At 39.9% G+C, this 27,030-nt stretch overlaps 1 protein-coding gene across 3 annotated transcripts in view; it reads left to right on the top strand.

Annotated features, from left to right (window-relative positions):
• DROSHA (drosha ribonuclease III) overlaps positions 1–27,030 on the top strand; it is a 118,341-nt gene that overhangs the window by 6,078 nt on the left and 85,233 nt on the right. For all 3 annotated transcript variants that reach the window (XR_016280552.1, XM_089516589.1, XM_089516591.1), the window contains exons 4-13: positions 1,237–1,462; positions 3,285–3,426; positions 6,278–6,429; positions 7,144–7,224; positions 9,489–9,575; positions 9,678–9,764; positions 12,054–12,125; positions 16,467–16,548; positions 20,324–20,398; positions 23,268–23,437. Coding sequence is in view for 2 of the 3 variants with exons in the window: in XM_089516589.1 (XP_089372715.1) it covers positions 1,237–1,462; positions 3,285–3,426; positions 6,278–6,429; positions 7,144–7,224; positions 9,489–9,575; positions 9,678–9,764; positions 12,054–12,125; positions 16,467–16,548; positions 20,324–20,398; positions 23,268–23,437 (1,174 nt within the window). In the remaining variant the exon portion in view is untranslated. The remainder of the gene's footprint in view (positions 1–1,236; positions 1,463–3,284; positions 3,427–6,277; positions 6,430–7,143; positions 7,225–9,488; positions 9,576–9,677; positions 9,765–12,053; positions 12,126–16,466; positions 16,549–20,323; positions 20,399–23,267; positions 23,438–27,030) is intronic.

Below are 27,030 nucleotides of genomic sequence, written 5' to 3'. Positions count from 1 at the left end.
TAGCTTACTTGCTAATTAGCTTACTTGCTGTTCACCGCTATGATCTTTGGAATAGCGGTATATAAATAAAACAAATTAATTAATTAATTATTAATGTAATCCTCATCTCCACTATGGTCCTAAAGACCACTGGTTCCCCTTGTCTTTCCTGCACACCCGTGCTGTGACTGAAGGCCCCCACTGCCCCCTTTTCCCCTCACTACCTCCTTACTGCCCCACTCTTCCCTCATTACCCCCCTGGATCCTTCCACCAACCCCAGGGGGAGCATACCGTTCATTTTCAGAATCACTGATCTGACCTAATAGAACTTATTTTCTCTTTAATTGCTAAGAGTCCTGTGCAAATAAATTTACTTTCTTCCACTATTTCTGCTTCTTTTTCTAGTAAATAAAAGCTGTTATGGTTTTTCCTCCATGTTGTCTGCTGGCAAACATGGATTTGGTACAGATGTCTACAAACCCACGTTTGTCCCTGCTTCTTGTTTGTATTTTGCATTTTCAATGAAGTCATTTTAAATGTTTTCACAAAATGTAAATAATTATGGTGATGATGATGCCTGGGCTGGAAGACAATATATGCTTCCCGTTTTCACATACAGTTAGACTGGAAGACGAATCTTGATTCAGTGCTGGCAATGATGTGTGTGTGTGAGAGTGAGTGAGTGAGTGAGTGAGTGAGTGAGTGAGTGAGTGTATGTGCATGCATGTGCCTTCGAGTCACCTTTCAACCTATGATAACCTTATGAATTTCATAGGTTTTTCTTAGGCAAGGAATACTCAGAGGTAGTTTGACCAGTTCCTTCTGAATTGTAGCCTATAGCACCTGGTATTGGTTGGCTGTCTCCTATCCAAGTACTGTAGGGTCCTCCTATAGAAACCAAGCTAGTTTTGGGGGCAAAAGACAATCTGTCTGACACACATGACTCTGTCCTTTAACAGAGAGAAACAGCTGGAAGGTTGCACTTGAGAAGCTGCTTGCTCCTCAACATCTGCTGCTTTGGGTGGTTTCCACATCCTGCTTAATGGTTAAAGACTGGCCCTGTTCAGGCTTCATAGCTAGGATATTTCGTTCTCCTCAGGTGCTGTAGCTTTAGCAATTCAAATGTTCAGCCATGCTTTTCCAAAGGTTCGTATATGAAAATTGTGTTCAAGAATGTGAGAGCTGCTGACCCAGTGTGAATTGGGTCTGGCTGAGCTATAAAAGGCAGACATCTGTTCCCTTTTGTTTCTGTGCAGTCGATCTCCCAGCCAAGACCGGAAGAGACCTCGCTGGGAAGATGAGAGAGAGCGGTGGTCAGAAAATGCCACTAGGGAGAAGAATTACACCTCCATCAAGGACAAGGAGCCAGAAGAAGCTGCCTTTGAGAAGCACGTAGATGAGGATGAAGACCTGCTGAAACCTGTGTGGGTTCGTTGCACCCACTCAGAAAGCTACTATTCAAATGATCCCATGGATCAAGTGGTATGTACTTATTCTGGCAACCAGTGCCTTGGCTCCTGAGGTGAACAAACTCAAGAAGTTTACAGAAAAAAGTTTCCTGTGTCTGCTTATGCTTCCCATAAGGTTTATGGCATATACCTTCTTCTGAGGGTGGAGGGCTGCCTCCTGAACAATGTAGCTCAGAGGGCAGGTGCAGGAAGGGAAAGTTGCTCCAAATTAAGTGGATACCTGCCTGATTTTGAGGGATTGTTTCCTTCCTCTGTGGTCCGTCATATCATTCAGGGGAGAGGGGAAACTTTCCCATCTGAACTCTCTTAAATTATTCCTGTCTTAGGATCCAAACTAATCTGCTGTTGCTTCTCTTTATGTACTCAGGGTTATTTCAAAGGGTCAGAATAGCACCTTTTGTAGAATGTGGGACTTTACACTGGAGGTAGAGAGGACAGTGTGCCTGAGTTGTCATGGTGATTTGGTTTAACGATTTATGTTTAAAATGCGAAAACAATAAGAAAATTGTCCCAATTTAAATCTTTGATTTTTAAACCAAATTTCTAACATCATTCATATACTTACAGATTGGCTGCTTTAAATATATATTTTTTCACAAATCAATGCCGTTTTTATGCTGTCTGGATGATTATCCAAAATTTAATTAGGTACTTTGTACTATGGAGTTTGTATTCATTTAGGGGAGTGATTAAACTCTCTGGATATACAAAGTTGACAGTGTAAGCACAATCATTTTTAGCATAACCTTATATGTGTTCATTCAGAAATATACTTAATACTTAAAGTAAGATTACAGTCTTCATCCCACACTTTAGAGATGTTTAAGGAAGGGCTCCACTGTTATACCCACCATGATAACTCTGGAAATAGACTTCATTGAATTCAACAGGGCTTACCTTTGAGTAAACAAGTACAGTTGACCTTTGGTATCCACTAGGGTTTGGTTCCAGGACCGTCTGTGGATACCCAAATCCATGGGTGCTCAAGCCCCACTATATACTGTACAATGGCATAGCAAAACAGCAAAACAAGGTTTAGTTTGGGTATTTTTTGTGTGCAAATATTTTTGAACTGTGGTTGGTTGAATCCATGGCTACAGAGGGTTGACTGTATGGGCTTTGGATGTTAGTTACTAAGCATAATTGTGCTTCTTGTGGTATAAAAATATTTCTAGACTCAGATTATTGATAATGATGATTATTATTTGAAGTAGTTAAGTATAATTTGACAGATGTTTAGGTGGTATTTATAGTGATTTTAGAGTTTACAAACTGTTTGATAAAAACTCCAGATGAGTTCTGTCTAGTAAGCAATGAAGTAGAATCGTTTCCATAACATGTACAATGGAAGATACTAACAGCTTGCCATTTTACACAGGGACAATGGCATCCAAACATTCTTTTGCAATTGGGCCTTTGTGATGATCACAACACATGGAGGCCTATGCTTCCATTGTTTGCTGTTGCCTACAAAGAAATGCATTCTGTGTTGCCAGTATTTACCTTGGATATGCAAAGAGATGGGAAGCTGGTGACCCGCAGCATCCACCCATGTGGGTCACAATTTTTATCACGTCCTTACTTAGCTAATTGTTAATAGATGTAATGTAAAATTTCACTCCCCTTGTGGCTAAATGGAAAAAAAATGACAGTTTCTCACATTCTTGTCTACCATCTGAGATAAGCTCCTATACGTTTACTTTCATTTTTCACAATAGATATTCATGTATTATTATTTTTCCACCTTCTGAGGTTCATCTGAAAGTATATGTTTTCAGAAGATATGTATCCTTCCAACATCCCCTTAACAGTTTTCTTTTCTTTGTTACTCCAAGGGAGATTCTACAGTCGTTGGAACAAGCCGACTCAGAGATTTATATGAAAAATTTGAGGAGGAATTAGGAAAGCGTCAGGCTAAGGCCAAAGCTGCCAGGCCACCATGGGAGCCACCTAAAACCAAGCTGGATGAAGATGTAGGTAAGTGCTGTATCAAGAATAACAGAACATCCCAGGAACAAGTACACGCTGAGCCTCCCTTACATGGAATTCCAAAATCTGAAATATTCCAAAACCAAACTTTTTTCATGGATGGCTGTGATAGTGACATCTTTGCTTTCCGATGGTTCAGTATACACAGGAAGAAATTGATACTACACCAACACAGGACATTAAGCTGATTATTGGAGATTGGAATGCAAAAGTAGGAAGCAAGGAAGAATCAAAAACAGAAAAATTCAGATTTGGTAAAAGAAACAAACCAGGTGAGCGTCTGATAGATTTTTGTGAAGCCAGCAACCTATTCATTGCTAACACATTTTTCAAACAACCAAAAATAAGGCTATACACATGGACATCACCAGACAGCCAATGCAAAAACCAAATAGATTATATAATTGGATGTAAGAGATGGCAAAGCTCCATACTGGTAGTCAAGACTAGATCAGGCGCTGATCTCATGAATTACTCATATCAAAAATATGGGTAAACTCAGTAATAAAACAAAACCAGTCTACATGTCAAAATATGGTCTAAACAATATCTTAAAAGAATTTATTGACAATATAAGGAACAGATTTGCACGACTTAGCATAATAGATGGAGAACCAGAAGAACTATGGCCTGAAGCCAGGGACATAATAAAAGATGTTTGCAGAAAGATGCTTTCAAGACCAAAAAAGAAAGGGAAGAAACCATGGATGACAGATAAAACACTAAGCAATAAAGGAAGGAAGGGAAGCAAAACAAAAAAGGGATAGGAACAAACTAAGAACCATTAATGGAACAGAACAACAGCTAGTGCAGAAAGATAAAGAAAATTACTACAATGACCAGTGCAGAGAAATAGAAGGCAACAACAAAAAGGAAAAAACAAGAGACCTATTCCACACGATCCGGTAAATCAAAAGAAAGTTCAAACCAAGTACCAGGATGCTCTATGACAATAAAAATAACATAATTCAAGACCAAGAAGGAATAAAAAGATGTTGGATGTAATACACAGAAGAATTATATAAAAGAGATGGTCAAATGAAGGACACATGGGACAAAGAGCCATATGAAGATGAAGCCCAAATTCTAAAAAGTGAAGTGGGACCTGCGTTAAGAGAAATGGCAAAAAATAAAATAAAAACTAAAAAAAATCACTAGGAACAGACAATATTCTAATCAAACTGCTGTGATCCACATTGACAGAATCTATTCTAGTGCTAACCAGCAAAAGTCAACAGGTATGGAAAACAAAACGGTGGCCAACAGATTGGAAATGATCAATATAAATCCCCATCCACAAAAAAGGAGACACAAAAAACTGCAGCAACTATAGGACCATAGCACTAATCTCTCATGCAAGCAAAATTATGCTCAAAATTCTGCAGTATAGACTGCAACCATAACTGGAGAGAGAAATCCCAGAGGTCCAAGTAGGGTTCAGGAAAAGAGGAGGCACTAGGGACCACATTGCAAACATACGATTTCTCCTTGGTTCAGTTGGCTTCTTGTCAAAGTCCAGCATTGCTTTTGCAGGCTGTGGGGAAAAGCAGCCTGCCAGAATTTTGCACATTCTTTGGCACTGTTTTCCTTTGCTTTATCCTTTATATCCTTTGTTATACGCCCCAGGTTTTACCCTTATCCATGGGTCATATCAAAATCCATCAGTTTGGCCACAAAATCTGCCCTTGATTTATACATGAGGTCAACTTATAGTTGAGTATATATGATAATTTTCCTTTTCTGTTTCCATGCTGTGGTCCAGTCACTGAATTGCTGTCTACCGCTAGTGACAGGAACAAAGCCACCTACATTCACAGCTATTTACTTTTGAGAAGGACTTATTTACCATCGGTGTTCTCTAACGCCTGGGCTCAGTTTTTCATGAGATTACTTTTTCTTGAGATTACTTGATTGTCATTGTTTGCTGTTTTAATTTTTTATAAACTTCACAGATTACACCCTGATACTTTAATGTTATGTAATAATATTAAATCTTTGAATGTGTTTGCAAAAAAAAGTGTTTGTAATTGTTATTGTTCCACAAAATGTGCACTTAGTAATTATTATTACAATATTGCATTACTCCATGTTAACATTGTTAATTACCGTATTTTCTGGCATATAAGACAACTGGGCGTATAAGACGACCCCCAACTTTTCCAGTTAAAATATAGAGTTTGGGATATACTCGCCATATAAGACTACCCCTCTTCCAACGCACACCAAATAAAAATTAAAATAACATCAGATTTGATTTCAATATGGTAATTTTAATTCAGATGCTTATGACATGCAGGTACTTAGCAGGAAACCTTGTTGTATACAAAGCCTGCTTGGACTGGTCAGCCCTCCCTGCCTGCCCAGCCCTCCCTGTCTCCAAGACTATCAGAGCAGTAGCTGCTTTCATACGATTGCCACATACGGCGGGGATGTGCCTGCGGCCTTTTTTGAGCTCCCCCCACCATATGCGGCAACTTACATGCCCTATAAGACGACACCCGGCATATAAGATGACCCCCGGCGTATAAGACGACCCCCGGCTTTTGAGAAGATTTTCATGGGTTAAAAAGTAGTCTTATACGCCAGAAAATACAGTATTTGATTTATCATAGTTTATAAATATATATTTTCATATTCAGACTTAATTCCAGGACAGTTTTGTTAGTTCCCCCCCTCCTCGGGAGTGTTGCTGTTGTTTTTTCTTAGGGTTCTTCTGGAGGGAAAAGCCACAGGTTCAGAAACTAAGTGGTATAAGGAGCAAGTAGGTTTCCCAATGGGTTGGTTTTTAATGAGGGAATCAGTGTCTTAATGCAACTTTTTATTGACATTCTGGTAATAGGGAGCTCCAGTGACTCTGACTGTGAATCGGATGATGACAGCTGTTCTAGCAGTTCGGATTCAGAGGTTTTTGATGTCATTGCTGAAATTAAACGCAAGAAGGCTCACCCGGATCGCCTGCATGAGGAACTGTGGTACAATGACCCTGGGCAGGTATGAACATGCGAGAAAGGGAGCCAGAGCATTTGCACTAGGGCGGTATATCTTGTGATATACTAAGTCCAAAGCAGTGAAGCAGTGCTGAAATTAGCAATGATTACCTCAAAGCTTTGATTGTAAAAGAGGCCTCATTGATAGCGATTACCTCTCAGTTAGAGTACTGGGTAAGTGGATGGTGACAGGGGAAATACTATAATGAGCAGACTCCATGCTTGGTCTCACATTTCACATTGGTTGCCTGTGCACAAAAAAGAGCCAGAAGTGCTGAGAATTACTCCTTGTCTATAACAAGCAAACATGCTGGTACATACTGTTTGACCACTAACATATGGCTCCTCTTACAAGTGGGAGTGGCTCCACAAAAACCAGGTACTTACCAGAAATAGAAAAGTTGCTGTTGCATCCTAGTGTATTTCTGCTTCTTTAATAAGACACCAACTAGAAGCTAACAGAAGTAGTTCTATCTGCAGAAGTACTATGTTGGATATTGGATCCATGTGATTTTTCTAACAATATATTTCTTTTTCTTTTTTTTTTTAAAAGCCTAATGATTGGTGCTCTCTGGTGGTCTGAAAATGAATACTTAAAATAGTTCTAAGTTGTGTATGATATTCAGTTTTAAAAGGGATTATATTTTGGCCACTAAATTTCAATATCTCTTTCTTTTAACCAATGAATTTCAAGATTTTTTTCTTTTAATTTTGACAGATGAATGATGGACCTCTATGCAAATGTAGTGCTAAAGCTAGACGAACGGGAATAAGACACGGGATCTATCCAGGGGAAGAGGTAAATATGTTTGAAAGTTACAATTGCAAATAAAATATAAATTATGTCTTTCATTAGAGCAAGGAAGAGGAACCTTTGGTCTTCCAGATGTTTTGGACCACAGTACCCACAACCCCTTTCCAGTGTGCTTGCTGGTTGAGGCTGGTGGGAACTATAGTCCTAACCTTCAGACAAGCTAAACGTTCTCCTCTCCTGTGTTAGAAGTATCGATTATGAAAAAATGAAATGTCAAAATCATTATATTATTAAACTCATTGAAGATAAAAATGTATCCCCCTAAAGTGAAAATTTGCAGTATTTTTTGTCTTTGATGCTTTAACATGATCAGTTGCAAGCATGTTCATTTGATTTTTTCTCTTTTTCTTTAAAGCAGCTAGTTTCAGTGGGTGTACATTAGGATTCTGCTAGACCTTGTGTAATAAAAGAGTTTTGTGAAGCAAAGGAGAATAAAATTAGTATTTTGCTAACCCCTCCCTATAACAGCAAAACAGGTAATTGCCTCAGTACATGCCATGCACTGAGCCAGAGATGCTGGGAGCTAGATATATTTTTAACACATCAAGAGGAAGGCACTGTTTGAATAAGATGAGACGTAGGAACACTTCTAGGAAAAGAAGCTGGGTTAATTGGCATAGGATAACTATACCAGTTTCTGAACTGCCTGGTTCTGTATCAACAACAACATATTCTTTTTTGGGGGATTCCATTTTCCTCCATAGACTTCCAGATTACTCAGTTTTCTGAGATGCCTCTTCCCTCCCAAGCAGACTCTCAAATTCATAGCCATATGGAATATCCGATAACAAGATGAAGAATTTATGGTCATCCAGATGTTTCTGGGCAGCAGTTTCCACTGTTTGTAGCCATTAAGGATACTTGCATTTGTAGGCCAACCACATCTAGAGGACATCTTTCTCTATCCCTTTTATAGTGAGACAGATTAACTGCTGACAACTGAGGCTTAGTTTTTGTCCTAGACCTTCCCAAGTGTTCAGAGATTTCAGGTGGTGAAATAATTGTGACAATATGTTCCTCCTACTTTCAAAAATCATGTGTGCATGCCATAGAGTGAGGGAATAGAGTACCAAGGCAATAATTTTGGACTAAATGCAGGAGAGGGAATTAGAATTCTCCATCCATAAAGGCAGGTAGCACAGTAGGGAGCAGGAGAAACTGGAGTATCATTTTTATTTATTTTATTTATATGCTGCCTTTTTCCCAGAGTGAGACCCAAGATGCCCCACAGAATGAAATCAATTAAACTCTACCAGTACAGTTTTAAAAACAGTTAAAGTTGTCACAATTAAAACAATATAATATTATTAAAAAAACACACAAAAGTTTTTTTAAAAATAAAACATACACCCTCTCAATTAAAAAAGCCTTCCTGACACAATTACATATTAAAAGCCTACTTAAACAAAAAGTGTTTTGCCTGTCGGTGAAAGGATTATGATAATATGCTAGTTTGATGTTTGTTTCTTAAACATGCAGGGGGGGTTTGCCCCCTATAATTAAGGGTTTGTGTACACCAGCCCGAATACTTTGGGCTGCTCCTGGAATATTCTGGCCAATATTCCCTCTGTCATTTCTGTACTCCGGAACAATTCCAGGCAGCTGTCTACACATGTGCCACCTGGTGAAAGTCACTCCCTCTGGGGTCAGAAATGAGCCACCCAGCACTGAACATATGGATTGGGTGCATGGTTGTAACCTCAGAGGGAGTCACTTGTGCCAGTAGTACCACTGCTCAATGGCACAGCAGTATGTGTGTGTAAGCAGCCACCTAGTGTCGCTCCAGAGTGCTCCAGATTTTCTAGCAAAATCAGGTGCGAAAGGTGGGTCTTTTACACTCGTTTATTCAGAGATAGGATGGATTTGGTGCAGAACTGGCCTTTCCTCATGAAGACCATCTGCACTCAAATGGGGGCTTTGGCCCTATCTCCTGTAGGCAGGTCGTAGTAAGGACAGGGGGAAACCATTGTAATTGGCCTGTGTAGACTTGCCTATAGGGAAGCATTCAAAAGGGGTATGCCCATCTTCCTTCTCAAGTAGTGTTCTCCAGTCTCCTGTTTCCCTTCATTCATTGTATAGATAAAGCCTTTAAAAAATTGTTTCTACTCATTTGTCTAATCCTCAGACTGTTCCTTTCAGTGGATGTGATTTCTAACTTTCCTTATCTGTATTTGGTTTATCTTAGTGATAGAGAAGCCAACTTGCCTCCCTAGCTAATGATCCATTTCTGTTTCATTCTCTCCTCAAAGCCTATTAAGCCCTGTCGGCCCATGACCAACAACGCTGGAAGGTTGTTCCACTATCGCATTACAGTGTCACCTCCTACAAACTTCTTGGTAAGTATAGTATGGCGTGGTGGCAACACAATAAATCTCACTTCAGTTATAGTTTGAATCCCAGTGGCATAATATTCCGGTTTCTTTTCCTTTTTTTTTCAGACAGATAGACCAACTGTAGTAGAGTATGATGACCATGAGTACATCTTTGAAGGGTTTTCCATGTTTGCGCATGCTCCACTCACTAATGTAAGTAAGCTTTTTGTTGGGTTCAGGGACCCTTTCACACTACAGCTTGAGTCTCATCTAAAATGCTTGGGACCAGAAGTGTTTGGGATTTCAGATTTTTTCAGATTTTAGAATATTTGCATATGCATAATGAGATGTCTTGGAAATCGGTCCCAAATCTAAACATGAAATTAGTTTATATGCTTTATATATCCCTCATACAAATAGCCTGAAGGTAATTTTATACATACTGTATGTATGTATTTATTATTATCCTGCCTTTCTCCCAAGTTGGGACCATAGCGACTCACTACACACACACACACACACACACACACACACACACACACACTAAAACAACACTTTAGACAACAATTAAAAGAATCCAATTGAAACAGTAAAAAGCTTTAAAAATACAACATAAAAATTTAAAACATACAAGATTAAAAATAATCTAAACCAACCCCCATCTCCCAATAAAACCAGGCCTGTATGAAACAAAGTTTATGTACATTGAACCATCAGAAAGCAAAGGTATCATTATCTCAGCCACCTATGTAGACAGTTTTGGATTTTGGAGTATTTTGGAATTCCAGATAAGGGATACTCAACCTGTACACAAATTATAGCACTATGATTCCACTTTAACTGCCACAGCTGTGTCCTAAGAAATTGTGGGATTTGCAGTTGAGGAAGCAGTATTTAGAATTTTAATGGAAGAGCTGTAGTGCCTCATCACAGTACAAAACCCAGGATTCCATAGTGTGTGGCCAGAGCATGTAATCTGGAAAACTTGGAAGAGTTATTTTTTTTGCTGTGACCAGCACATCTATATCGATTGGGAAGGTCTGGTGGTTGTAGTGTAGCTGAAGTAGCTGTCCCAAGCTCTGAATCTGTGTTCGTTCCTTCATGTGTAAATCATGTGAATGGCACAGTTACTGTGAGTGATGCCATGCTGCTAGATGTGCCATCAGAAATGTGTTTCAGACTTCAGCTTCCAGAAACTCAAGTTAGCATGATTAGGGAGCTTGGTAGTTGAAGTCCAAAACATCTGGAAGACCAAAGACTGAAAGCCCCTGTTCTGGAAGACAACAGTCCCATCGAATTCAGTGAGGTTTACTGCCAAGTAAGTTAATGCAGGGATCACAGTCTTTATTTGATTGGCTACATTCAATATTTAGACAGGTTTCAGCATACTGCTAGTTGCTAAAATAAAGCCATGAGAGCTAGTTTAGTTTATGTGTTGTTTGAAAAGGTTGAACTCTGAGTTAAACTTGCCCTTTTTAAAGCTTACTTCAACCAAGTTTTCAGAGTGACCACGCTAGCTTGTGATATGACATCTGTAGTAATATAAGAATATGAAGCATGTTAATACATATGTAAGTATTTTTTATTGTCAATTCCAGCAAGTAGCTTTCACTCTTCTCTCCACAGACCTTTGTGTTAGGGAAAGCCTGTTCTATAGGGTGTCATAGCCCTTTGAAGCAAGTTGTAAAGGCATGGGAGGAGGGCTGTAGGAGGGAGATTAGATTCTCCCTGTCCCTGGTTCTGCTGAAGAAAGCATCTTCCAGGTGGAAACATAGGAAGTAGCAAGTATATCCTGTTCATTATCACCACCATCATCACGATCAATTTAAGATTATCAGGATTGTTAACATTTAATTCTATAGCTATCCTTGCACAGTTGGATAGAGATTATCATCTCAAAAGGTGTTCCATTTTTTCCTAAACATATATCCTCTTCCCTCTGAAACAATGCACACTTTTTTTAAAAGTAAGAACCCAAATATCCTGAAGGCATCAGAGCCCATCTGATCTTTGAGACAAAGCAGGGATAGGTCTCATTTAGCCAAGCAATAGCAGGTGTGGTAGGCTACACTTCAGTGAAGGGCAATGGCAGACCACCTCTGAATATTCCTTGCTTAGGAAAACCCAGTGAAATCTGGAGGGTCTCCATAAGTCAACAGGAGTCAATCAATTAATCAATCAAGTTGTATTTGTCTGTGCCACAACATCCATTACAAAACACTGATAAGTCTCTCAATGGTGCAGTTTTGTCTTAAATATCCAATAGATGGCAGTATGAGATCATATTATATTGCAGGTACCTTTTTTGTCATACCACAGTTATTAGCTGACCATCATGAGGTTTCTACATTTACATCCCTTTTTATTTATTTATTTTTTAACTTAAAAAGCAAAGTACATTTTATTTTATATTTTAAAAATGCAAAGTACCTTTTCAGGGTGCTGATTTCATTGCTGTTTAAAATCAAACCTCTCATCTTTGTTTTCCCTCCTTCTCTGCAGATTCCTTTGTGTAAAGTAATCAGATTTAACATCGATTATACAATTCATTTCATTGAGGAGATGATGCCCGAAGTAAGTTATCAGAGTGATTATTCAAGACATCTGTTTGCTTTGTGAAGCATTGAGCTATTCAAGATTTTGCTTCATGCATATTCTGAGGAAGAACATATTGTATGGCTGGGTGAGCACTTGTGATTGGAAGGGTACAACCTGGGAATATTAATATAAAAATATAATTTGCAAAGGGGTCGTTGTGCTAGTCTGTAGCAGAGTCTATATTAACTAAAACATCAGAGTCCTGCGCCAAACCAATTTGTTATATAGCATGAGCTTTCAGGTACCATATAAAATATAGTAGTAGAAGGAATAAGGCAAGGCAGACCCATGCCCACAGTTGCGTGTATGAGCTGTAAAGTGAATCCAGGACTGACACATAAATATCCTTTTGTCATAACTACATAATGGAATAAGTACAGTAAGGCTAAGATGCATTTATTCCTTTATCAGTGTGGTGTAGTTTGAGTCCTGGACTAGGATTATGAGAAAATAGGGCTGAAATTTCCACAGCCATAGATACCTACTGGTGACCCTGGGCAAGTCACCATCTCTCAGCCTCAAAGGAAGGCAAAGCCCTCTCTGAACAAATTTTCCATAGAAAACCCTATGACAAGGTCACAATAAGTTGGAAATGACTTGAAGGGCACACCACACCAAAATCCTGCTTTTAGCTCCATTTATATTCATTGAACTAGGGGTGTAGCTGCAGGAAGGGCAAAATGAGGGCATTGCTATGTTGGCTAGGCTGCCCAATTCTCTTCTCCAGCATGTAAATATTAACACTACTGGTGTAAAATATTGTGCTGTAAAAAAGAAGTTGCTAGGGAATGATGTGAAGGAATAAGGGTGGACACAGGGACTCTAGGCTTCCACTGAGCTCTCTTCAACAACAGGGGCCTTTTCACAATACACCATTGTAACACTATGAATTGACTTTAATTGCCTTGGTTCCATCCTGTAGAATTCTGGGATTTGCAGTTTAGGGAAAGATACATAGAATTCTCTACCAGAGAGCACTAGCTTCTCATGAGACTGCAAAACTCAGGATTTTGTAGGACAGAGCCGTGCTCTTATTCTGTATGGTGAAAGAGGAGTAGTATACTGTCCCTCTCTCTCTAGGCCAGAAATTTCTGGACTGTAGTTCCCATGATTCCGAGCCAATACTTCAATGGCAGCAAAGCTACTTTAAGTCTTTCCTTCATCATCTTCTGAAACGTTAGAATGGCTCAACTGATATGAAAGCTAGGCTGGCTTTCCAAGCTTCTTTGCCTTCAGGTCGAGGGTTCTCTAGGAACTGAATCAGGAAAGGCCTTTGCTTGTGGATGAAATACCAGAGTCAGCAACAAATGTGGAATTCCCATACTTCCTCTTCACTTTGCAAAGTAGGGTGGCAGCATGTGAGAGGGCTATTAGCAGGGGAGGTGGTTGCAAGGAGTCAGAGCACAGGATGTTTACTCCAACTGAACGTCCATAAGTAGTCCCAGCATGGCATAGTGGTTTGAATATTGGACTGCAACTCTGGAGATCAGGGTTCAATTCCCCCATTCAGCCATGAAACCCACTGGGTGACCCTTGGGCAAGTCACATGCTCTCAGCCTCAGGGGAATGCAATGACAAACCTCCTCTGAACAAATCTTGCCAAGAAAACCCCATGATGGGTTCTACTTAGAGTTACCATAATTTGGAAACAACGTGAAGGCACACAACAACAACAGCAGTGCCTCAGCTTACAGCTACTGGATACAGGAGTGCAAATTTTTTGGCTGTCTTTTATATTGTATTTTGCAAATACCAATACATAAATTATTGGAGGATAATCAACTTTATATAATCTATGCTGTCTCTTCTTCTGAAATTTCTCCCTTTTTAATACTGATTTTTAAAATGCTTGATTGTTAATTTTAAAGAATTGTCCCTATATGTGGAGTAAGGATAGTTAGCCATTTGCTTTTGTCTTGTTGTTATCATTGTGTGCTTTCATGTCCTAAGGCAAACCTATCACATTGTTTTATTGGCCAGATTTGTTCAAAGGGGATTTGTCTTTGCCTTTCTCTGAGGCTGAGAGAGTGTGACTTATCCAAAGTTTGGGAGAAAGGTTCATTTGGCCAAACAAGCAAATTAAGTTTTGGGTGTTGGTTGCCACCTGCCTCTTTTCCTTTCTCCTATTTAATGTGTTCAGCAACAAACATCATATTGCAAAGTTGTGTCAGCCTCTCTATGTATTGTTCCAGTTTTAAATACTAGGCAGCTCCTTAAAGTCACTCAGTTGCTACAAGTCTAGAAAGACCCAAGCTTAGACTTGGTAGAAAGCAGCCCCTTCTGTCTATAAATCCAGTTCTCTATTTCACAGTTAATTTCTTCTCACAAACCCAGGACTATAGCCATTAACATTTACACCAAGATGGGGAAAGTGTGGTCCTCAGATCTCCAAATCCCATCATTCTTTACTATTGGCTATGCTATTTACAGTTGATGGGAGTTACAGTCCAGTGACATGTAGAGACCCATATATTTTGCACACTAGTTTACACTGTGCATCAGCAAGTTTACCTGTTTGTTTTACTTAAATAAAAATATGTGTCTTGCTGTTTTGGTGCTAGTACAACACTCAGACATCAAAACCAATAATAAGAAAAATCTGCAATCTTATCTCAGTATATTTGTTTATTTTATGCATAAAACTGTATATTGCACCCTTCTGGTGTTTACCACTCAGGGAAATGAGCAGCAGTTTAATAATAAAATATGATTAAAAATCCCAAACCGCAACAATGATCTAATAAAAGGAGGCAGATGGATGTCTTCTCAGGATGTGAGGCTGTAACCATCCAGTGCTTCATATTTATGTTTTTAAAGAACCAGCCTGTTGCATATGGATGGAAAGTAAATAGTTTAAAAGTTGGAATGATCTCTTTCCAAACCATTTCCATCCCCCCCTTCTGCTTGTTTGTAAGGACCATAATCCCCAATTTGTGATGTACCGATTTGTGACTGTGGAAGTGTCTTTGTTATAGCCCTACTGGTAATTTATCAGCTTTTAGCTACAACACACTGGTCTAGGAGAATTTACGAGAGAGGTTTTCCTTTCTACATATATCTTCTTTTCAGCTTACTGAAGTAAAAGACCTTTGGCATGCTATAACTTATGGCCTAGTCCTGAGCTCATAATTCCTGGTCTCTGGTCTAGTTGGGGGCTTTTAATAAGCACCCCTTCCACCACTTTAATTGGAATAGTCTGCTTCCAAACCATCTCATTTTCACCCCTCCTGCTTGTTTGTACATTACTTTTTAAAGAAGAATGTGTATCTTTGCAGTAGATTCCCTTTACCTGTCATGCTGTTTTCTTTTAGCATTGATTGGGGAATATCTATTGGAGCTGATGGGAGCTTCCCCAATGCAAATAGCAGTTGTGTGTTTGGGAGATGGTTGTGGTCTTGATTGGAACCACAGCCACAGGAGACAAAAAGATGCCCCCTCCACTATTTTATTGTCCTTGCCCAGTTCTTTCCCTGATCTATTGCTTATTTATGTATGTAAATTTATGAATATAAATTCATACACTTAAGTATTCACAGGAGTAGTACCATACATTTGCTTCTGCTGTGTAGCTAAGTTGCTTGCTTGTCATGTTTTGTTTTGCTTGTGGTTGTCACAAGAAAGCACAGTTATGTAGGGTATCATTGTCCCTTTTTGCTTATGGGAAGACCACCTTCAACTTTTCAAATTCTGACAAGAATTGTTAATGGACTTTGAGGCAGGTGATCACTGATGTGAAAGACTAGAAACATGCTCTTTTATTGAAACCAAAACCAGGCACTGAGATTGTTTTCATGATCTAGAATTATGGGTCCAGGTTGTGTAGTACTACACACATATTAAGCCCATGTATTGAACACTGTTTTGGTCTTGAGAAGTTGATTTACATTATGGGTAGGGAAAAATGTGGCGCTCAGACTGCATGCTGGCCCCAGGGTCTTCTTTGTAGCCTAAATAGTTCCCTTAGGGGGGATGGGGAATTTTTGCCATTTTTAAGGATCTTCCTAGGCCATTTGAGGCCCAGGAAAGACTTTCTGTCACTTCTTGTTTTGCAAAAAGACCTCTCCTGAGCCTAGAGGGGGCTAAAATGGCAAAAACCTCTCCCCAGTCCCTAGAGAGCATTGGGAGATATTTGGGGGCAATTGTTTGTTTTTTGTTTTGTTTATTTGCTTGTTTTATGGTGCAGTATGTGTCAAAATGTGTGCACCACCAGCCACTCTGGGGAGCTAATATGCCCCCCTACCCTTCCACAGTTGCCCATCCCTGGTCTATATATTGATTAAGTTGATGATGTTTCACTGTCTGCTTTTTCTTTTCCAGAATTTTTGTGTGAGAGGGCTGGAGTTGTTCTCTTCTTACCTGTTCAAGGATATTCTAGAACTCTATGACTGGAATCTGATAGGTGACTATCTAGTTTAAAAGTATCTGTGATCTCCTTCATAAATGTTATAAATGGAACATACAGTAGATACAGTTGGCCCTCTACGTTTGCGAATCCGACTATTCACAGATTTTATTATTCATGGATTTGATTAATATGTTTTGCCTAGGAATGTCTAGGTCATCCAGCATGACACTCCAGAAGCTGACCATAGAGTCACATTGGAGAACCTAGAGATACCTAGAGAAAAACTTCTCTAGGCATTTGTAGGTCTTCCAGTTCAATTTTGTGGTCAAGTCCTGCCAGATGTTCATAGAGAGGTGTTCTCTTAGGTAATGTAATATATATATATATATATATATATATATATAGTTTTTTATTTGCATCCCCCCCCCCAATTTTCACAGAGGTCCTATGCCCCTAACCCATGAGAATGTGGAGGGCACATTGTATTTCAAAATGAAATAAAATAAATTATGTGTTACTCATATAAATGTTGTCAGAATAGGATATTGATCCTTTATGCTTTTACATTATGCCTAAACCCCCAACTTTTCATAGAGCCATTGGATTACTTCACACATACTGATGGTTTGGGAACCCCGGACTGAATCTCATGTTCATTCTTCCTTTCCTCCTGCTTTGCATAGGCAGAATCAAGTTACTTTCTAATTCTGGGATATTGCAGTTTGGTGGTTTAGATGTCAAACTGTGTTGTATCCAGTGGTGTAATTCTGATAGTAGAGAAGCATGCAGACCCCTGCAGACCAATTTTGCTTCCCTTGTACCACCTTGTTCCTCAATTTTGCTGGGGAAAAATAATAAGAAGAAACCTTTCCTAGAAGTCTCCACCAGCAGTGATGCTCCTTAAAAGGAAAGCGGAGGGCTCCTTCACCATGCCTTGTTTTATGAAACCAGAGGGGGACTTCTGGGCTCCTTCAGTTTTGTTTATTTGTGGTGGGTAGCCTTCACAAGGTCCTGGAAACCAAAAATTGCCTTTGAGCCATGAAAATTTGCTCATCTTTATACTAGTATGTAGCTTCAATCACTAGAGGCAATCTTGTTTTCCTCCTTTTTTTTATCAAAGGAGAAATGTTGTTGTTTTTGTTAGTAATTCCAGTGTTAGCAGAGGCTTCCATTTCAGAGATGCTGACTCCACTCTCAGTGCCAGTCTGAACCTTCAAAGAGCTGTCTGAGATGCTGAAACTTTAAAGTTTAAAGTAAAACTCAGAGTGGATTTACCATACCACTTACCCAGAAGCCCACTTACCCATATTCATGAAATATTATTATTATCAATAATAATAATAGTAATAGTAATAGTAATAACAGCAACAACAATAACAGCAATTTCCCCTTTGTATTGAGCATACATACTGTTATCATATTGCAGTTCTGAGTTGTGTCAAGTAAGGGGCCAAAATGGGGCAGAGATTTTAGTGGAGGTTACCAAAATGGTTGGGGAAATTGAAATCTTACAGGTATGGGGTGGGGGAATCTTTAGGGAAAAATCCAAACAAAATAAACAAACATTGTTGTTCTACTCAGTGTCTGCAAATTGCGGGGCCTCAAAAGGGTGGTGATGGTGCAATGGAGTATCCCGATTAAAGGCATGGCTGATTGCATGGTTATAAAGGAACTATATAACTATATAGGAGCACTCTGAACTAGAACATTTTGTTGCAAATGCCTCTTTTTCCTTCATTTTTGTTTGAAAACCCCCAGAGGTTTTAATTAATTTAAGGCAACAGAGCACAGAAGGCACGCAGAATGAGTTGCTATCATGGTGCAAGACAGAAACATTAGTACCATGGAGCTTGCAGACGGAAGGAACATGTGGTGGTGGTAGAATGCAATAAACTGTACAAGTGTCATGTAACTCGACACAGGTGGCAAGCTGTCATTTGGGCAGGAAATTTACTTGGATTGCAATACAGTCAAAATGTAAGAAACCATGCTGGCTTTTGTTAAAACAAAAAAAGAAGAACCATAAAAAATGAATATATGTGTGTGACTATGGAGCAAAAACGTTTAGGCTTCTTGCAGAGTCTGGATTGTGTCTGAAGGTTTCGTTTTAAGCGAGTGCAATGGGGGAAGGCTGAAAACTGAGGATTCTATTTGGTTTGTTTCTGTTCATTTTGTTAGCAAATATGCTCCCTGGCTCCAAGTTAGAATGAATGGTGGTGGGGTCTTCTCATTTTCTTCTCTTCCTCACAACCTGAGTGGGAAATTCATATTTTGAGATGAGCCTGTTTTGTCTATAGTTTTCGTTATTGAGATTAAGGTGGCATACATGGTACTACTCATTCTCACAGCAACCCTCTGAGGTAGGCTGAGAGAGAAGGATTGGGCCAAGATAACCCAGTGAGTAGTTTTGGCTAAAAGTGGATTACAACCTGAGTCTCAGGTATCCCAATATGTGTGCTCAACCCAGGAAGGGAAGAGGATGTGCAGAACTAGAAAAGTGGGACTGGTGGGCTCTCTGTTAGGGGAGGTCTGACTGTGCTCCTCGCCTCCTGGACATCCTCTGGGCAGAGGCACCAAGGTGATCCCCCTCCCCATCCTCTTTCCAGGGATCTTGCTGGGCTAGCCCCACACCTACTCTCTGTTGTTTGGTGGTTCCAGGAGGAGCCCAACTGCCGCAGGAAGGGTGTCCTGCTCACCCAGAAGAGCCTCTGTCAGGCACCCAAAGCCCAGGGCCTTTTCCTGCCTGGAGCGGGCACCTTCAAGGTCCCTCCAATCATGGGGTGCTCAATGGGGCACCTTCCCCTAACCACACATGCTATGTGCAATGTCCTGTCCCGGTGCATGCTCCATCCCCTGCGCTCCATTTCCTGTGCACCATTCACTCCAGTGCATGCTGTGGGGATGGAGTAGGTCTCAAAGATGGTGGCATGGGGAGCTCGCACCATCCCAGAAGCTCTGCCCAATGGAAGCTCCTGGAAGTCCCGCCGCTGCTAGCGTGCCCCCCCCCCCCAGCACCGGTGATACTCAGTGCAGGAATGGTGCTCTTAGGAAGGAATCAATTTAATCTGTGTATCTTCAGACATGTGTCTATTACTCTTTGGAAGGGCAACCCAAATTATTCTCTGCAGATAATTCTGCAACCTCTGTTCATTGTGGAAATTAGCAAATTTTTGTAGTCTTTACCCCTCACAGCGATGGGTCATGGGAAGAAACTGTGTCATGACTTTGGAAAAATCTTGCTCAGCCCTGTTTTGGATCTTGAGGATTCCCAGTGCTATGCCCACATATTTTCAAGACTGTCTTTAACCATAAGACAGGAAATGCAGGACCTGAGGCCATAGCTAGCATGACAAGTGGTCAGGGATGATGGAAACTAGAGTCCAACAGCTGCTGTTCCCTGCCTCTGCCCCAAGGACTAGAAGCTTATTTTACCATAAAGGAGAGAAGTATCATCAATTCTGTGCTTTTAAAACCTATGTGTGTTCACTCATATACATGAGGTCTTAAAATGGGGGTGGGACACACCACTTTTTACTATGTTGAGCCAAGGAATGTATCCGTATTCAAGCGGGTTTGCGGATCTAGGTGTTGCGCACATGAGGAATGGGAGCAGGGCCAGTATGCGTGGACCCAACCTTGTCTCTGGTTTTAGACCTTCCTTACATTTGGAGTGACAGATGAAGAAGGCTTTGGAAGCAAAATTGTTTGCGGGATGACAAATTATTTGCTTGTGTTGGGCAATCAAAGAGTATGCTCAGCTCTGTATAGCTCTTGTTGCTTCACTAGGATGTCATAAAATACCTTCTTCCTTTTTTTCAACTTGTTTAAGGTCCTTCATTAGAAAACAGTGAAACTTCCTGCCCGCGATTTCATTTCATGCCACGTTTTGTAAGGTTTCTTCCAGGTAAGTCATTACTGTAAGGTGTCTAATTGTGGGCACTCACTTAGATGGTTAAAAACCTGTGTTTGGACTTTACCCATTCAGGCAGAAGGTTGTGTGTAGAAAACAATGTTCAGGAGTATCTATATCTAGTATGCTAAGTACAAAAAATATTATTATTAGTTTCCTATAAAGGAGCAGTCAGTCATAGGAACTTTGACTTACAGCCTGGAGGTGCCCATGTATAGGTTAATTGCTAAGTGAGCATTTAGACACATCTTTCAGCATTCTCCATTTCTTTAAAAACATAAATCTCAATACCACAGCTAACTTGAGATACACAGTAGATTGGAGACTTTGACATTTTTAGCCATATGAACCAATTTAGACTAAAATCCTTTTGAAATGCACTTTTGGGAGGACTTTGAAATTCTACTTTGATTCATAGTAATGATGTGTAAATAGAAAGTCCATCTTTCTACAATTAAGAGATTGAGCGGTACAAGCTGTTTCCACATTTAATTTGTGCCTTCAAAGGACATGTACATTAATTAGAGCTGTCTTGCATTCCCCCCCCCCCCCTATTTTTTTAGTTTTTCTGCCAGTATGTGTTCATAGATAGTCTTTTTGGAAGATCTACAATTTTATTATGTGGCTCTGGAAGTGTCATTCATATTTGCTGAATTATATTTTAATGCAGAACTTTTTTTTTAAATCCCAGAATCCCCCAGTCAGTATATCCATCTGAGCTATTGAGTTCTGAGAATAGTTGACCAAAAAAGGATTTTTTTTTTGCAAGCTGTGTTTTAATATATCATTGGGATTTTGCATATTAATGTTTCACTATAATACTATGCTATTTTTTTCTTTATACTTCTAATTTGTTTTTTGACATGTATGCACTTGGTCCAGAAAGGTGGCTTATAAATATATAAACCAGATCAAATTTTACTTCAAGTATTTTGACAACTTGTCTGATTTAACAAAAAAAACCAGATAACTCCAGGGCCTATCAGTCTGGAAATAGAGCAAGTGTGGTTAGCTTGGTGAAATGGGAGTCACAAATTATTCCACTAGCCTTGGAGGCAGAATTTCACATTTACATGGAAACGCTGCCAGCACATTTCTCTTCTCTTTGCAAATGTTAAGTTTTAAAGTGGTATTGCTTTGGGGTTTTTTCTCAGATTTGAGTTCAAGCTGATTTCCATCTGTGTTTTGTGAAGCTAAGGATATGAAACACACACACCCAGCAATGACCTGTGGGAGCAAGTTCGGGGCGGCGCCGTTTCCCAATTCACATTTACAATGCTATAATTCTCCTTCACCTCCTACATTAACATCCTACAAAATCCTGGGGTCTGGTTCGGTGTTCTCAAGAGCCATTCCTAAATTCTATATCCCAGGATTTACTCTCCCAAATGCACCCATCAGTAGGTAGATTTCCATAATATCTGCAAGCTGCCCTGAGATCTCTTGATATAGGGTATAGTATAATTTTTTTTAAAAAATAAATTGATAAATAAAATGAGTACAGTACTGTACAAGTCCGGTAAATGGTGAGACCAGTATACGTGGTTTCATTTACCCATGATCCAAGACTGTCCCGATTCCCTCCACTCCCCATCTCAGCAGCAGTTCTTTGATGCTTCCCTACCGGGACAGGAGGATTAGAAGGGATGGAGAGAAGTTCCTTCACTTTTTCCTTGAATGAAACAGCCAGAAAGGGATGGAGAGGGTGCCACGAACCCCTTCCTGTTTGCTGCCTTCCTTCTCTCCCTTCCTCCCTCCAGGTGGGACTTAATGAGCATCCCTCTCCACCTCACCTGTTGCAGGACAAGAAGGATGGGGAGCTGCCACCTCACTACCACTCTTGCTTTACACAGCAGCCAGCCAGCCAGCCTGCTCCCTCTTGGCCTTCCTTCCTTTTGTTATCACATTTGAGAATGCAGTGCTCACCACCAAAAGGCGCACATGGCTTCATGTGGTGATCCCCTTCCCCTCCGTGCCTCCCTCGAGGAGGTGGCGGTGAGTTAGGTACAGCTGAGGCAGGTGCTATTGGCTGGATCACTGGCTGCTATGCAAAGTGGGGAGACGGTGGTGGAGAGGGGTAGCTCCTCTGTCCTCTTGCCCCATGATTGGCAAGCTTGAAGAGGGGTGCACAGAGAGCTTGCCAAGGTGTGCTCCGAGGGAGGTAGGGAAGGAAAGATGGAAGCCAGCCAACCAGACAGGCAGGAAAGAGGAGCCAAGTAGTGTTGCCTCTCTCCCTTCATCCTTGCCATCTTGCCCAGCTGGGGTTTCACATCGCAAAGTCCAAGAATGTATCCCTCATGGATAAGGGGTTGTACAGTATTTGTTTTGCCCAATGTCTCCTGATGTATGCATTTTTTAACCCAAACTGTTATTAAAAAAATTGGAGAAGTGGAGATTTGGAAAGCTAATTTAATATCATTTATTATTTTATTATACACATTTATTTTTTTGCTTTTCTGCCCACCAGGTTTCCATGAAAGGGTGGGGAGCCTCTTTCAGCTGAAGATCCAAATTCCTTTCTCAGGGTCTGCATTGCAGTGTTGGAATGCAACTAAAAACAAGGGGGGTGGGGAGGGGAGGACACTGGGCCAAAAATACTGACACATTTTAATGTAAAACTTTTGCTGCCGGTAGTGAGGTCTTGTACATTTCAACATTTTGGAATGGATGAGGAAATGTACAAAAGCAACTGAATGATGGAGAACCAGCTGGAAAAACCCAGAGAGCCAGATTGGAACCATAAGACGGCTGCGCTCATACTCAAGGGCTGAGGTTCATTACCTCTGTGTTAAAGCATATATTTGCTTTCCTTTAAAAATGTTTGATAAAAAAGAGGGGCTTTGTATCTACGTTTGTATTTAAGATGGAGGAAAGGAAGTGCTGTCTATGCATCAGATTCTACTGTATTTGCTACGATGCAATAAACCATTGGTGCCAGAAGAAGAGATTGCCAATATGCTACAGTGGGAGGAGCTCGAGTGGCAGAAGTATGCAGAGGAATGCAAAGGGATGATCGTAACCAGCCCTGGCATGGTATGGCAAATGTTCCCTTGAAGCTAGAAAGGATCTTGAATTATATAATGCAAATTAGTGTTAAAGATTGAATATCCCTTATCCAGAATTCCAAAATCCAAAACTGTCCACATGAGTACCTGAGTTAGTGACACATTTGATTTCTAATGATTCAGTATACACAATGGTTTTATATACAAAATTATTTAAAATATTAGGTATAAAATTGTGTTCAGGCTATGTATATAAGGGCTATATGAAACATAAATGAATTTCATGTTTAGATTTGGCTCTCACCTCCAAGATATCCCATTATGCATATGCCAATATTCCAAAATCCAAAAAATTCCAAAACTGAAAACACTTTTAGTCCCAAACTTTTTGGATAAGGGAGACTCAATTTGTATTTATGAGCTTCCTAGAACATGTTTGAATTCCAGCTTAGCCTAGTGATTTGAGTGTTGGACTAGAGCCCAGGAGACCAGCCATGGAAACCCAATGGGTGACCTTAGTCAAGCCACTCTTTCTGAGCCTAAGAGGAAGGCCATGGCAAATCTCCTTGGAATAAATCTTGCCAGAAAAACCCATGATACAGTTGCCATAAGTCAGAGTTGATGTGAAGGTACATAGTAGCAAACAACAACAACAACCAGTGTTGCAAATGGGATAAATAAAGACAGGTGTAATAGTTTTATACTAGCAAAGAAAGTGTGAGGCCACTGAATGTACTGTAGTCAGAGGTAAGAGAAGCCAACCTGGACCTGAACCAGTGTGGTAGGAACAGGCACACCAGTCCTTTTTTCAAGATCATTTGGGGTGATGGTTGAACTGGAATGTCCCTCATGGCCATACCCAGCCATGCCTCTGAACCTGCTTTGAAGATAATAATTTTATCACACTGGCCAAAATGGGATGCCGTGCAGTGCCATTTGTTCTCTAGTTGTTGTTGTCTCTGGCTTCATTAGAAAATCATGAAAGTGGATTTGCCTGCATTATTTCACTCCATGCACCATGAAGCATTTTCACTAAAATCCCCCACTAGATTTATCTCTTACAAGTCCCTTAAAAAGATCAGAGGGATGTACGAGCAATTCTGCTTGTTATATTATCTGCACTTTTTCTAAATATGTATTGTATGATGAATAATAGAGACATTCCTTTTTGAAAATTGTATGGATTTTAGCCCTGAAAGTTTCACCTTGGGCTTGTTGAGCCCAGTGATGAACCACTTACTGATTATAATGGGTAAAGATCAAGAGAGGATTATGAAGAATTGGTTTATTGTTATGTTTGTGTGCAGTTTGGATTACAGCTTGTTTTTCTATTGAGAAGTGAAAGAGGAAGGGGAAAGACTGCCACAGGTGGTTTTTTGTGGGAGGTTTTTTATTTTATTTTACCCTTTATTGAATTTCTTCAGCAACAATAGCATTTGTTCCTATCAGGAGCAATAACATGAGGAGATTTGTATGAGCTTTCTGTTTCTTTGTTAATATGAAGCTGAATAAGCTGCATGTAAGAGAAGTTTGTAATGCCTAACCTTGTAAAATGTCTTTTTAGAATAGATATCCATTATTTAAACAAAAAAGTTAGCTTCAGAAATCCTTCACATTGAACAGATTGCTTCTGTCCAAGCCTCTTTTTGGTGATGTTATCCCTCGGCTGTGGGGGAAGGTTGTGTGACAAGACCTAGAGCAAAATGAAGCTAAATGTGATATTATTTATTGATTTTCATTTTTCCATTTATGCATATCCGTTCAGCTATAATGAACCCCTAACAATGCTCAGTCACTTTAAACGTTTACACTCATAAAGTCAACCATGGAAACATGCTGGTCGATAATTTCCTTTAGCTTGTTAACTTTTAGCACATGCAAAATTCTTCATGGAAACAGTTTGCTCTGGAATTGTGTGTGTGGTAATTCCACCTTTCCTTTCCTGTTAATCCATCATAGTGAATACAAGCAGATATCTTTTAATCAGGAGCCAGCCTCAGAAACTTGCATTCCTTCTCCTCTTAACAGTGGCCTGCTTAAATTAAAAATGAAAATTGCAAAGCAGCCAAAAAGGCTACTGAGGCAGTTTATAATCAGTAAAAGACCATCCCTGCCCATAGTTGTTGTGTGCAGTGATGGATGCCCTTACCAGGCTGACCCCACAGTTCCAAACCTTTTTCCTCTCTTTACCTCTTCCTGTATTTGGTATTTGGACCACAAGGTAACCCCATATAAAGACCAGTGGCTGTCTTGTTTTCATGGGTTTGCTGTTGTAAGCATGACCAGACTCTCCAGCAACCTGTTAGGCACAGTGATATTAAAAAATACCACTAATTCCACATAATTGGAACATTATTAAGACATTAAACCTAAACTACTGAATCATTCACAGCTCTTCCCAAACTATAGTCAGTTCTTCTGTCTGGCTGACAGTCCTCTCTGTTAGCATTCATTCCCTATCTCTCTGCAATCTTCTCTTTCTCTACCATCAATTCCCTATCTGCTCTATGACAGAGGCAAGACTTAGTTTTGCATCATTTCTTCCCTGCAGGCCTCCCTTCACATCATTTCCTGAGCTGTTATTGATTGGCTGGCTCCAACGATATTTTTGTACTGTATTGTATTATTTTATTGATTTAATCCTGCCTCGATCTGCAGGGAGAGGTGGGAAATAATAATAATAATAATAATAATAATAATTATTATTATTATTATTATTATTATTATTATTATTATTATTATTATTAACCAGGCTTGCCCAGCTCTTTCTTCACATGCCAGGGGCATCACTAGGGAGGTGCAGGGGGTTTGGACCTCACCAGGTGAAACCCTAAGGGGGTGTTGACACCACTGCTTCCTAAACATCTGCCTTTTGGCAGAAACAGGCTGTGGTGTTCTCCTACGTCCCTTTAAAAGTTGAAGAGATGCGGTAAGTGGGGTGAGGCTCAGTGGAAGGAGAAAGAAGAGGCCCCAGGTGTTTGGTGTTTTTTTTTTAATATTTTTAATTTAATTTTTTTAATTAAAATTTATTTTTTCAAAAATTTATTTAAAAACACAAAGCCTTACCAAATGTTTTGCTTCACCCACATGAAACTATGTACATGTAAATACCTTTAGGCTGTGTGTATGACACTGTAATTTAAAGGGATAATTTTAATTTTGCTAATTTTGTTTTATGTTACAGCTATTGCCCTTACATTCAGTCATCTATAGGAATTATAATTTATGAATAACAGTACAAAAACCACTACTAAGGAGTCTGTATAGTGCAGTCTGGGGGGAAGTCAGTGAGACAGGCTGACACCTTGAGTTACTGCACCGGGTGACGCCAACCCTAGTGATGCCACTGCACCTGTGCTTGCAAGTTTTTGCTGGCTTTTGGTGACCCTAAAGCAAACCTATCATGGGGTTTTCAGGTGGAGTTTGTTTTTTGTTTTCCTCTGAGGCTAGGACAGGGTGATATGCTCAAGGCCTTTCAGTGAGTATCTATGGCTAAGTGAAGATTTGAACCCTAGTCTCCCAATTTGATGCAGCTGTAACTGCCATGGCTCAAACATATAGAATTCTTGGATTTGTGGTTTTATGGGATATTTAGCCCTCTTTGTCAGAGAGCTCTGGTGC

This window comes from Sceloporus occidentalis, unplaced genomic scaffold (assembly GCF_023333645.1).
Source record: "Sceloporus occidentalis isolate IW3139 unplaced genomic scaffold, rSceOcc1.0.p SCAF_3, whole genome shotgun sequence".
NCBI lineage: Eukaryota > Metazoa > Chordata > Lepidosauria > Squamata > Phrynosomatidae > Sceloporus > Sceloporus occidentalis.
This window is presented reverse-complemented; position numbering and strand designations above follow the sequence as displayed.